General features: G+C 35.5%; 2 protein-coding genes across 3 annotated transcripts in view; one reads left to right on the top strand and one right to left on the bottom strand.

Moving 5' to 3' along the window:
- Positions 1-13,726, bottom strand: part of LOC143186858 (cell division cycle and apoptosis regulator protein 1) — a 94,047-nt gene that overhangs the window by 43,295 nt on the left and 37,026 nt on the right. Inside the window, exons 3-4 of one of the 2 annotated variants that reach the window (XM_076390712.1) lie at positions 8,558-8,829; positions 8,209-8,484 (exon numbers count right to left, since the gene is read on the bottom strand). In XM_076390712.1, coding sequence (XP_076246827.1) covers positions 8,209-8,484; positions 8,558-8,829 — 548 coding nt within the window. Of the gene's footprint in view, positions 1-8,208; positions 8,485-8,557; positions 8,830-13,726 lie in introns of those variants that run through there. The other variant, XM_076390799.1, reaches the window with a different exon arrangement.
- On the top strand, positions 10,797-13,265 carry LOC143180031 (uncharacterized). Its single transcript, XM_076379543.1, has 2 exons — positions 10,797-10,957; positions 12,473-13,265. The coding sequence occupies exons 1-2, from the start codon at positions 10,797-10,799 to the stop codon at positions 13,263-13,265; spliced, it is 954 nt and encodes a 317-aa protein (XP_076235658.1).

The following is a 13,726-nucleotide window of genomic DNA, read 5'->3' as shown; positions in this document are numbered from 1 at the left end:
CCTGTAGTTTCTTTTTTATTTCTAAAACAATATACCTGTTCGATTTTGCTACTTTTCGTAGCACGGCTTGAACGGGGAGCCAATGGTCGTCCAAAATTGTGGAAGTCAGGCGTCAGAAGGTTAGGGAATCAGTATTAGCAAGTGAAACAGATCGTCGTACTGGGTGTGAAACACAAGACTCAGAATTGGCGATAGAGATACAATTACTTTTAATGCGTCCTTTTAGTATGCTTACAGTAGCGCGACTGGAGGATCGGCACCGGAACACCGGTTCGCGAAAATTCGCGACGCTGTCGAAATCAGTAGCACGAACATGGAACGTTCGAGAAGAATATACGCGGCATATTCGAACAATACCAAACCATAATATAATATTAATTTAATTCTTAAGAATTATTTAAGTGACTATTACATAGAAATATTTGCAGTATATGTATTTCCGTTGCACAGAATTGCATAAATCGAATCGCCTCATGAAAAGACATTTTTCGAGTTGTCCACCATTTCTTCCGTGTGACACGAGCCTTTCTAAATTACCAATAGAATTCGACACTTTCCTCAGCGGCCACAGAAAGGCCGTTCGGGATGTTTGCGAAAAAGAAAAAATAATAGACGCCAGACAAAGACAGAGAGTAGATCAGGTTTTACAAGTAAACAGTCGGAAGTAATTGATTAGAACCCATTGAGAACGGTGCATACCGCGTGGGAGAAATACCACATACAAATCAGGAAAGTGATAACACCGCGAATTAGAGACCCCGACTAACAGAGATCTTCTTTCAAAATACAGACAATAGAACAACCCTGTATACATCGTGTTCTCTTAACATGTGAGACATTTCTAGATAGATTCTAAATATGAAGACAATGAAAAAAGTTGATGTATATATATGTCCGAAAATGTTTAGTTTTTTAGTTGTATGCTGTTTTACATTGTATACAGCGTGACGCTTTCTTTAAGATTCATGACCGCGCGCAGTTCATCTAAAATGCTGGAATATCTCTGGGCCTAGTAGGACTTTAAACAGGATAACACACCACGCAGACAAGTAATGTGTCTATGCAGGTGGATGCGAGAACACCAACCAATTTCACCTTTCTTCACTAAATATGTATATTTAATATACAGGGTGTCCCAGCAAACACTGTACAGTGCGTTATTTCCCAAAATATTAGAGGTAACAAAAATTGTTCATACAGGATTGCATGGTTCGAAGGGGCCAATTTATTAGCGAAGGCGAATTTTTTATAACATTACTATTACATGAGATATAATGGTCAAGTTTGGTTTTTTAAATGGAACCATATATTTTTTACAGATCAGTTGATAGTGTGTTTCAAGAGGAATCCAACGACGTCTAATTTATATACTTTTTTAAATTAATTTTTGAGATATTGCGCCTACAAGTTTAGTGATTTTCGTCGGAAGAGAACCTTTCTAACCAGCAGGTACTGTGGGCGGTCTATTGCTCCCTCCCGATGGCGCGTGTTAGGCATTACCCCTTTAAAACCGATACTAAGTGTTAATATGTAATGACTTACATAGGACTGTGTATATGTGTGAGTGTGGCTACCCTGGATAACGGAGTGCGGTAGAGTGGGAGTTGACTTGAGAGACTTCATGTTGTATCATTCTGTTCGTCAAAATTAAACATTCTGTGTTTGCACGTATATATGTATATTGAAATAATACACGTATTATAAAACCAAGAAGATACAGGAGTACGTTTATTTACCATAAACAAAAGGTTATGGGCCCAGTAATTGGTTGATTAACTTGGATACAATATTTTAAGGTTATAACACGAGGCGAAACACATAATGACTTCGACTTCAAAAGATACGTTCAATATTGATCCACTGAACGGCAAAAATTACCACACGTGGAAATTTAGAATCGGAACGCTGTTAGCTGAACAAGGTGTTGAAGGTATGATTGAAACCGAATTTATAAGTTCGAACTACACTGACGAGAAAAAACGAGAGGAGGCTAAAAGGAAAGACAGCAAATGCAAGTCTATAATCGTTCAGTGTGTTGATGATAACACTGTTCAACACGGGTCTGATTTTGTAAGCGTGAATAAACATTTCTTGTAGATTTCGACGTGCTGATTACGAATCTGCAAACCGTTTTTTTCCAGAATGTACAGTTTTTGAAAAAATCAATTTTGAAAAAACTGACAAATTTTCAACTTTGGGATTTTTTTCTGCTTTTACCGTAGTAGTTATTTAGTTGCTCTTTGGACGAAATGATTCTGTGGACTCTCCCGAATAAAATAATATAAATAGTTCTTAGATTACAAACATCCAAATAGGTTTAAATAACAATTAAGTACCACTGTCGCCGCCGTGCGTTTCGTCAAACTATTTTATTTCTATATTGAAAACAAAAATAATTTTGGACATTCGCTTCATGCTTTCCTTAGTAGAAAGGCTTGCTCTATCGCGTGGTATAGTCAAATTTTCTCCTAGACCCTTACTTTTTGAAATAAAGTGAAAAATATCAGCAAAAATGGGTGCGTTTTCGGTGTCCTTTTCACTTTAATTGTCATAATGCCAATGTCATTCGAGATGGTAGTGGCAGTATTGGAAAATATGCCGGTTAAAGATTTGAATCTGGACGTTGTAAAGTCACGACTCAAGAGTGAAGTAGAGAAGCGGAAGCTGACCAGAGGAACTAGTTCAGAAGAGTATTCGAAATCAGCAGCGTTCATATCGAATAAGCCAGGAGTATGTTATGACTGCGGTGAACAAGGTCATTATAAAAGAGACTGTAGAAGACTAAGGGATGATCGGAAGAGATAAGGCTGTAATAGCGAGCGGTCAGAAATTAATAAAGGACAGTACGGGAACAATCAACTACGGGTACGTAGAAGTGGAGATGGACAAGGCATCACACGAAGATTCAACAATAATGTGGATCGAACATGGAATAGGCCGAATGAACACAAGTAGCACTGGGAGCAACGGAAGGAGCAGCTGAAAGGAGGAAATTGCGCAGAGAAATGCGAGCCAAGCGGTACTAAAAATGACAAGAGTATCTGCTTCATGAGTGACTGTGGGCCGGAAGTGCAAGACGTACAGAGGGATGAGATTACATTCTTCTTGGACTCAGGTTGTACAGATCATTTAGTTAATAGAAAGGAATATTTTTCAAATTTAAGGCAATATTAAAGTATTAAGCTATGTAAACGGTGAAGTAATCGACTGTACTGTTAAAAACGTATTTTATGTACCTAGCTTAAAGAAAAACCTTCTATCTGTTAAAAGGTTAGAGATGTCGAACATTAAGGTAGTGTTTAAAAAGGGCCAAGTGAGACTATTTAATGGTTTTGATTTAATAAGTATTGGGAATAGGAATAATCTGTATGAGATTAAGTTTGAAATACTAAATAATGACTGTTTAAACGTAGAAGTCGAAAATGATAATGTAAGGTTATGGCACAGAAGGTATGGTCATGTTTGCTATCCGAGCTTAGAAAGGCTTATAAAGAATCATATGGTAGACGGTTTAAACAATTTGAAAATGAACAAAATCCAATTTTGTGAATCCTGTGTATATAGAAAAATGACCAGATTAAAATTTGGACAACGAAATAAAAGTAGATTACTGGAAATAGTTTGTTCAGGTATATCCGGACCTATTAATCCAGTTTCATATGATGGCTATAAATATTTTATAACATTTGTTAATGATTACTCAAGCTTTGTTTGTATTTATTTAGTGAAGAATAAAAGTGATTTATTTAGCTGTTTCAAAGAATATATGCAGATGGCACAGTCTAGGCTTGGACAGAAGATACTGACAATAAGGAGTGACAATGCCAAGGAATATTCATCGCATGAATTTAGGAACTACTGTAGAGAGAATGACATTATCATTGATTATACAGTAACTTATACACCACAACAAAATGGTAAAGCGGAGAGGTTTAATCGAAGTCTTGTGGATATGGCAAGGACAATGATGGACGAATCGAACATTCCCAAAGAGCTTTGGATCGAAGCTATTAGGACAGCAGCATACCTTTTAAATAGGAGGCCTAGTGCAACTTTAGATGATGTTACGCCTGCTGAACTGTGGTATAATAGAAAACCAGATGTCAAAAATTTAAGAGTATTTGGTTCAATAGCCTATGCACATGTTCCTAAGGAACTATGAGATAAACTAGACTCAAAAGTTGAGAAGTGTATTATGGTAGGCCATTCATATACCGGGTATAGAGATTGTGGAATGTAGAAAAGAAAAAATTAATAATAGCAAGAGACGTTGTGTTTAATGAGAAGTCATTCTATTATAGAAAGGAACAAGTTAATGAACAAGGCAGAGATGAAGATACAATGGATGAATCTAAAGAAGAAGAAGCGATGACTGAAACGGAAATTAATAGTGAAGATCATGTAGATGAAGCTGTGGAAATAGGAAGTGAAGAGTCATACAACAAAGACATGGATGGAATGCATAAGAGGACAAGAAAGTTACCTTCAAAATATGACGATTTCGAAATGTACATGGCATTCGATGCAGTGGCTTTCGTAGAACAATGTCCAGCCAGTGTCGAAGAACTTCATGGAAGACATGATGAGCATTTATGGAAAGAAGCGATGGAAAGACAATTGGATTCAATAAATAAAAATAGAACCTGGGAATCAATCAAAGTAGAACATAGTGCCGAAGTCTTGTACACAAAATGGGTTTATTCCTTTAAACCACATGAGAAAGAAGAAAGAAACAAATATAAAGCGAGGCTAGTAGTTAGGGGATTTGCTCAAGAAAAAATATTTAACTATGTAAAATATACTCACCGGTCGTAAAGATGGCCACCATAAGAACACTACTGGCAATAGGGAATGAATACAATTACCATTTCGTACAATTAGATGTAACAATGGCATTCTTGAATAGTAAAGTAAATGAGACTATATACAGGGTGTAACAAAAATGTCGCAGTTCCTTAAAAGGGGTGATTCAGGGGGTGATTTGAAATAACTTTTTCCTTAGCGAAAATGTAAGATGAGGCTTCGTTAACGAGTTATTAACGAAAAACACCGGCCAATGAGAGCGCGAGTTTGCCGCCCGAGCGGCCGCGGTAGCGTTGGGTATGCGCGCTAGATGCTACAGTTGTACAAGAAAGTCTCCGAACAAGAAAGTCGTCATACATCGAAGAAAATAGAATTAATATGAAAACTGAAAGCGACATAATAAATAACACCGAGTCCTTTTTTTGTTTATCACTTGAAGTGAATAATTACTTAAAATCGAGGAAAACTACGTGCAACGTAAAAATACGAATATGTAAATCTCTTATTCGCATAACGTATAAACGTAAAAGCAATACAACGAAAAATAAAGGAAGAAGAGGACAAACTTCACCTGTAGTTTGTAAACCTGTGTCACTGGGTCACTGTACCGATCCTGGTCATCGACCGTCGAAATGGTTTATGCTAGGGCACGCGTTTAGGTAATTTATGGCTTTATTGCTTTGGTTTCGAAGGAGACATGATCTCGGAGTGTCCGAACAAGGAAGGTCTGAGGTGCTTAAACTACGTGGGGGGTACAAGGAGCTTCTTTAGAAAAATTCTACCCTGCCATAAACCATTCCAGAGGTCGATGACCAGTATCGGTACAGTGACCCAGTGACACAGATTTACAAACTACAGATGAATTGCATTTAATTCATTAATGATTATTATTTTTTAAATCTAACGCAGACTACTTTCAACGTTTCTATCTTCAACGTTAATTCTCCAATTCTCCGTTTATTTCTTTTGTTGCATTGCTTTTTCGTTTATACATTATGCAAATATTTTCACACTAATGCTATTTCCTTCGACGCATGTCGACTTTCTTGTTCGGAGTACAACCGTAGCGACCAGCGCGTACCCAACGCTACCGCAGTCGCTCGGACGGCAAACTCGCGCTCTCATTGGCCGGTGTTTTTCATTAATAACTCGTTAACGAAGCCTTATCTTACATTTTCGCTAAGGAAAAAGTTGTTTCAAATCACCCCTTTTAAGGAACTGCGACATTTTTGTTACACCCTGTATATAACAGAAAATCTGTCACTGGGTACCTGATAAAAGTGTTCGACAACACAGTGGCATGGGTGACAAGGAAACAAAATGTGTAGCGTTGTCGACCACAGAAGCAGAATTAGTAGCATTATGTAATGCAGTGCAGGATAGTATCTGGTTTAGAAAACTATTAACAGATATGAACATAGTTGTTCATTGTTGTATTTCATTGCTTAAGAGCCCAGAAAATAATCACAGGGTTAAGCACATAGACTTGAAGTACAATTACATTGTAGATGAAATGAAGAAGGGAAGTATAATAGTTCAGTATATAAACACGGAAAACCAACAGGCGGATATATTGACGAAGGGTCTACCAAATAATCAGTTTCACAAATTGAGAAGTGAGTTGGGTTTAGTAAATGCCAATAATAATTAGAGAAGGTGGCGATCTATGTAGAATACATATAATATAGTATGATATAAGTTTAATTCACAATATAAATGTGTATATGCAAGTCATTAAGAGAGGGTGTTAATATGTAATGACTTACATAGGACTGTGTATATGTGTGAGTGTGGCTACCCTGGGTAACGTAGTGCGGTAGAATGGGAGTTGAGTTGAGAGACTTCATGTTGTATCATTCTGTTCATCAAAATTAAACATTCTGTGTTTGCACGTATATATGTATATTGAAATAATACACGTATTATAAAACCAAGAAGATATAGGAGTACGTTTATTTACCATAAACAAAACTAAGGGAGGGAACAATAGACCGTCCGCAGTACCTGCTGGTCAGAAAGGTTCTTTTCCGACGAAATCACTAAATTTGTAGGTGCAATATCTCAAAAATTAATTTAAAAAAGTATATAAATTAGACGTCACTGGATTCGTCTTAAAACACACTATCAAGCGATCTGTAAAAAAGTATATAGTTCCATTTAAAAAACCAAACTTGACCATCATAGCTCATGTAATAGTAATGTTATAAAAAATTCGCCTTCGCTAATAAATTGGCCCCTTCGAACCATGTACATTGTTCGCTGTACACTCTGTATATAAAAAATAAATGGATTTGAAAAATCAAACATATTCTGCTCGCATTCGCCATAGTATATTTCGCTTCTCCAGATAGCTCCCTTTCATAACCTCTTTTCAAGCATTCATTTGCACACACAGAACCGGTTTTAAATGTTCAGAAATTTGGAGCATCCCTCCCTTTTTAGATAAAACAAAATTTTTCTAGACATCTAATCTAGACATTGCTTAAAATTTTAGAGTACGTGCCAAAAAATTCAGTTGAGTAAAGTGCATAGTGTCGTTACAACAAGACTGTAAAATTGCCTATTTCGACAACGCTAGGGTGGCATAACCCTTCATAAGGCGTTATTAGTGCAAAACTAAAGCAGATCAATCAATATGCCACATGACATTTTGTGATTCAATTGGGGTATCCCCTACTATTGCTTAAAATATTGAAATGTATACTTGTTAAATCCTGTATATATGGATAGATCCAGGATATCCTAAAATTAGTGGTACAAGTAAAAGGCTAATGATTCCACATAAAAATAAAAGTAAAAAATATACAATAAAATTTGTTAACATCATGCTTCATTTTCGAAAAAATTGATGTTGAATTTTAACCAAGGACGAGTATACTAAAGTACAATTGTAGACATTTGAAGAGCAAACGAAAAAGAAGAGCAAATATAGGAACAATGAAGAGATGAAAATGAAGAGCAAAATAAGCCTGTAGCCGCCTCTGCAGGCAGTCGTCAACGCGGCCTTTAGTTCTAAACTATTTAACTTTTGAGGATTAATGAAGAAGATTACTACGAAAGGTCCTACTACAAACAAGAACAATTCCCCAAGACCTTCATTGATATTTGAACAAACTTTTATACACGTATAAAGTTTGATGTTTCGGTGTCAACAATATATATTTTTACCTATTCTTTTGTGGAGATTCGAAATACATTCTTAATACTAACAAACAATTTTTTTTAACCGGACACAGAACTTGCAAATAAAAAAATGAACTTGAAATAAGACATACCAAGGCCAGATCTCTCCTTGTAAACATTAACGGATACAATTTTTTTTTATTAATTTATAGCAAGTTAACCTTAAAAAAGTACCGCACGTATAATTTAACATTTACATGACATAGATTTATATCACCTTACCTATTATTAGCATTTTCAACTGGTGGAGGCACAGCATTATATGTTCCTGAAGATCGACTTTGTTGTGGTGGCTGCTGTTGCTGTTGCTGTTGTTGCTGCTGTTGTTGTTGACGCGTGTTCTGATTACTTTGTTGTGTATTACTGTTATTATTATTATTGCCCATAGGAAGCACTTGTATTCTTGTAGCACTCCATTTGAATGGCATGGATGGATTATATGATGCTTCCACAAGGACACGATCACCTACTACAGGATTAGACCCTTTGACACATGCACTAAAATAAAAATAAAATTACACACTAAAAGTTATATGTTACAACATAATAAATTGTATTTAAATTTTATTACTTTGTTTGAAAAAACACATCTTCGTCTACGAAACCAAAATTATCATATACTTGAGTTACTGTGCCAGTAAAAACTCTCTGCTTGGTAGACGATGAAGATACATTTTGTTGTACTTGCTGCGGTACACTAGCTACGGAAGCTTGAAATGCATTTGTATTCAATGTTCTTGGTGTTGGATAAGAAACCGTAGCCACTTGAGGGTATAATTGTCCAGCTATACCCGATGGTAAGTTTGAGCCAAGTGTTGCCATTGAAGCCATTGTTATGTTGGGCTATATTACAAAGTACATATTATTTAACAAGTATCAGTAAATATTTATATACACATATGTCAAGTAAATATACTCTACCAAAGGATATGAAATAACACTTTGAATAATTTAACACGTTCACTACTCTTCAGATATTCATTGTCTAGGCTACATAACAAATATCTCCGTATATGTATATTTTATTTAATGTTAAAGTGTTAATAAAAGGTTTATGAATAACTATTTAATAACTAGTTAATGAATACTATTTTAAGAGTCTATTAAAACTACTAAATGCCATATAATCTTTACACAACGTGGTCAGATATTAAATGAATATTTTCTAGATGAAATCTGCCTAAAAATAGACATTTTAATAAATATTTTTTAAATATTTTTATACTCGTGTCGGCCTTTAAATTAACGCTTACCATTTCAGAAAAACAACTAAGAAAACTGTAATTAAAATTAGCAGAAACTCAGGCGATAACAAGATAAGCAGTAAATAATTTTACTTATTTAGCAGTGGTATTTTATTTTACTACTGAATAATAACAAAACTAAGAAGCAGTTTCTTAAAATATAAAGTTAAACCTTTCTTAAAATTGAGTCCCGTATTTTTAATAAATCATAACCGTATTTTAAGAAAGCGGGAGGAAAATAGTTATGTCATTTGTCGAACTGCGTGACGGGATCTTTTTTCTGACTTGAAATTACATGTCAGCTATGATATTCAGTAAAAAAATGTTGCCGAAATTTGCCCATTTTTAAGATATTCATATGCGTAGGGGCCCGCGCTATTTTTGAACAATATTAAAGATGCCGCCCATCTGAATATGCGTAAACTATAATTTTCAATCATTTTTTTTAAATTACTAATATTAAGAAGTGAAATAAGAATCTATCAAATTCAAAAAGTACAATTTGTAGCAGGCAAACAGTAAAAAAAAATTATCTATCACAGGAAAAATTGAAAGTAGTTCATTTTCACAACATTCATAAAAAAATACAGATATCAGCGATTGTTACATTTCGATACATTATAACCGAGTAATAACCGCATTATACCTAAGTGTTGCCATGTAATTTGGACGAGTGAAGGTGTTAGCATCTTAAATTTAAAAACATCTTAGATCGGTGTAGCAAATGCTGAGTAGCCTTAGGGTAAATTAACAATTCCAATTTAGAAACTAAAAAAGTTCAGGTCAACTGACAAGGGAATTTTGCGAAGTGTTAATCGCCGATTTTAATGAAACTTTGTACAATTATTCTATGGTCCTACCTAAGAATTTTGCCGTACAAAGTAGCTGCCCATACGCACTTTTAAGGGAGAAACTACCCCTTTATTCCAAATCGCCCTTTTCTTTTTGGTGCTTATAGTTCGCAAAGTATAAGCGCTATAAAAAAATGTTTCATACAAAAGTTTTACTGGTTTTCAAGACCTATACAATGGCTTTAAAAAAATTTTGTAAAAACGAATTGTTTATAAAAATTCAATCCCCCCCCTCTTTTTTGTAACAAAAAATGTTTTTATTGCAGATAAATAAAGAGCTTTTTGTTGTGAATTCAGCATTGTATAGCAATATACAATTATTCCGTTTCTTGTATACAAAAACGCCGCATCATTTCTGCGTAGTGTAATATTCGCCGTTATTGGTACGGTGAATCGAAGTAAATATTCAATTATTAAATTTTTTATTCTGATTTTCGGGTGTTGCCATTATCGTTGTTCGTTACAATGCCCCGACAATAATAACAAACCTTATTTTCTGACCTTTGGATTCTTGGAATGGACATTGCCCAAATCACGCACAACAGCTTGTACCTCATGGTAAGGAAGTAATTATTCTTACAATAAAAAGACAACAGGGCAGCTACAACCTTTAGATGTTCTTGGTTTTCGAATTTGGAAGAATTTCGTAAAAACTTTATCTGACTATATAATATTGCGTAATTACGACGTCAATTTGCATCAGAGAAATAACATTATGAAGTTACAATCTCTTACTCACAATCAGCTGTCTTCGCCTAGATTTCATAATATGTTTAAACATTCATGGTTTAAAAGTGGATACCTCGAAAATCGCCCAGATCGTTACGAGAATCCAGTTGATTATTGTTTCGGGAAACAAGATATCGAAATTTATAGGTATCACATATGCAGAGAAATTGCAATTTTTCGTTGTGCTTGATGTAAAAAATACTTCTGCTTTAAACATGTTTACGAAGAGTTTCATTATTGTGAAAATTACGTACAATAAATACATGAATAAATTAACAGAATACAGTAATGTTGCGGACGAGAGCCGTTTCGTCTACACTCTACACGGACGAGAGCTGTGGTTTATTACCACTACCTCGTTTGATACGTGCCGCCGAGAAACCAATTCTTGGAACCATCGCGTTCGAGCTCGACGTCCGAGAACAAGAACGTCATAAAAAACAACGATAGCATTTGGGATTTAAATAGAAAAAATTGAAGTTTCTTATTCGCAAACGGATTTTCACGCAAGTAACACCAATCGATTCCTTGTGCTCTCCCGATTAAAATGATGTCAAACACGACATGATTCCGATTATTTTTAACAAAGATACATAAAACTTGGTTTGTAGAACGAAAGGTCATGCTCATCGCGTTATGTAAACAGACCCGAGCGCGACTCTCGCTCGCGAGTGGTTGTCGATTCGACGAACGCGGCTCTCGTCGTAGGGCTAACTCCCTATTATTCCCTCATATTTTTGTGTTTAATTATTTAATGACTGAAATTATTAAGAAAATGAAAGCATAACACAAAAAGTATATAAGTTCCGTTTTAAATGTTTAGAAATTTTTATTTTTTTATTTTCAATATCTTTTTTCCGACATCAATTAAATATAATATACATAAATTCTGTTAGCCAAATCTTCATTTACTGTCATTTTTAGCTCGTAAAGAACTGATAGAAAAGTAACTTTGACGATTCTCCGTAACCGTCGCAGGGTTCCAACGTTTATTATTTAAATATCTTTATTATAAATAATAGGAATCATGTCGTATTTGATATCATTTTTATCGGGAGAGCACAAGGAATCGATTGGTGTTACTTGCGTGAAAATCTGTTTGCAAATAAGGAACTTCAATTTTTCCTATTAAATCCCTAATGCTATCCTTGTCTTTTCTGACGTCATTGATTTCGGGCATCGAGCTCGAGCATCAAAGATCGAGCGAGACCCTTTTTTTTGCTTCTCCGGTCGTGTACCAATTATCTCGGCGACCGAGAGCAAAGGAAGCCGAATCGACTACCAGTCGCGGACGAGAGTCGCGACGAGACCCGAGAGCGGCTCTCGTCCGCAACATTACTGTATTTCGCAAACTGTTAAATGCAAAAATTGTGATGGTGACATAAAATTTAAATGCGAAAGTACTCGTGAACTCGAATTTAAAATAATGGTCGTGTGTTCGGCATGCAGCCCCGTTTTAATTCCGTCTTACCCGTATATTGGTAGTGTTTATGAACTCAATAGATGTGTTTTTCTATGCGTGACGACTACTAGGAATTGGTTTAAATGATGCGAAAAAATTTTGTAGGATAATGGACTTGCCTCCTCCTACTGAACAACGTTCATATGATAAAATAGTAATATTCATAGAGCTTCTTGGACAGTACTTGAGTTCTTATTTAGGGACGCCGTAAAGGAAGAACAAGAATTGACACTAAAAAATAATCTTGACGATGGCAATAAGCTCACTGTTTCTTGGGACGGAACTTGGAAAAAACGAGGATTTACGTCATTATTTGGTGTGTCAACCCTTATCGGATGGTTCAGCGGAAAAGTTCTCGATATTGAGGAGAAATCAAGTTTTTATAAATCTTGTGAGTATTGGGCATCAAGAACAGAATCCACTGAGTATAAAGAATGGAAAAGCGAGCATCAAGAAACTTGCTGTATAAATCATGAAGGATCTGCAGGGAAAATGGAGGTGGAAGTAATGAAAGAAATATTTGCAAGAACTATGGAACGTTACGGCATTATGTACACAAATTACATTGGCGATGACGACTCCAAAACTTATAAAGGACTGGTCGATTCTAAGCCGTATGAAGATGCTGAAATAAAAAAAAAAGAGTGTATTGGAGACATTCAGAAACGGATGAGTAAAAGGCTTAGGCAGTGTGTTAAAAAAAATAAAGGCATCAGAGGACGGAAAAAGTTGACGGGAAAATTAATTGATAAATTGACTATTTATTATGGTTTATCTATGAGAAAAAATTGTAATTCAGTAGAGGAGATGAAGAAAGCTATTTGGGCTACATTCAATCATTATAGCTCAACAGACGAACATCCAAATCACCAATTTTGTCCCGATGGAATCGACTCTTGGTGCACTTGGTACAAAGCAAAAGCAGAGGAAAAGCTTCATACGTACACACACACTTATATGCTTGCTTCCGAAGTCTTAACTGTCAAAGATTAAATAACTTGATTTGGAAAATTTCACCTAAAGAAGTTCATTGTGGATTGAATATAGTGCAAATTGCTGCTAACATTGCTGCATGTACTTCTAATACTGAGGGCTTCATCTCTTTTAAAAATAATGCAAGCAATGGAAATCAACTGTGGGTTGAATGCCCATCGATGGGCTGCCTCTGAGGACAGTCACGTATATAGTGACCCGTGCAACTGCAGCGTCAACAAAGAAAGCTAGAAATATGTTTCCTAAAAAAGAGCAAGCAATAGTCACTGAGGCTATAGAAGGTATCACAGTACAAGAATACACGATGGCTATTGGAAACATAATAGGACCCAGTAATATTCGTTTTGTCTCAAGAATATCACACAGTAGAGTCTGTTTATATCTCAGTAACCAGGAAACAGTCGACAAGCTTCTCGAAACTCACAAGGTTATAAATATAAACAATCACACCTTGCAGCTCG

This window comes from Calliopsis andreniformis, chromosome 1 (genome assembly GCF_051401765.1).
Source record: "Calliopsis andreniformis isolate RMS-2024a chromosome 1, iyCalAndr_principal, whole genome shotgun sequence".
NCBI classification, from domain to species: Eukaryota; Metazoa; Arthropoda; class Insecta; order Hymenoptera; family Andrenidae; genus Calliopsis; species Calliopsis andreniformis.
This window is presented reverse-complemented; position numbering and strand designations above follow the sequence as displayed.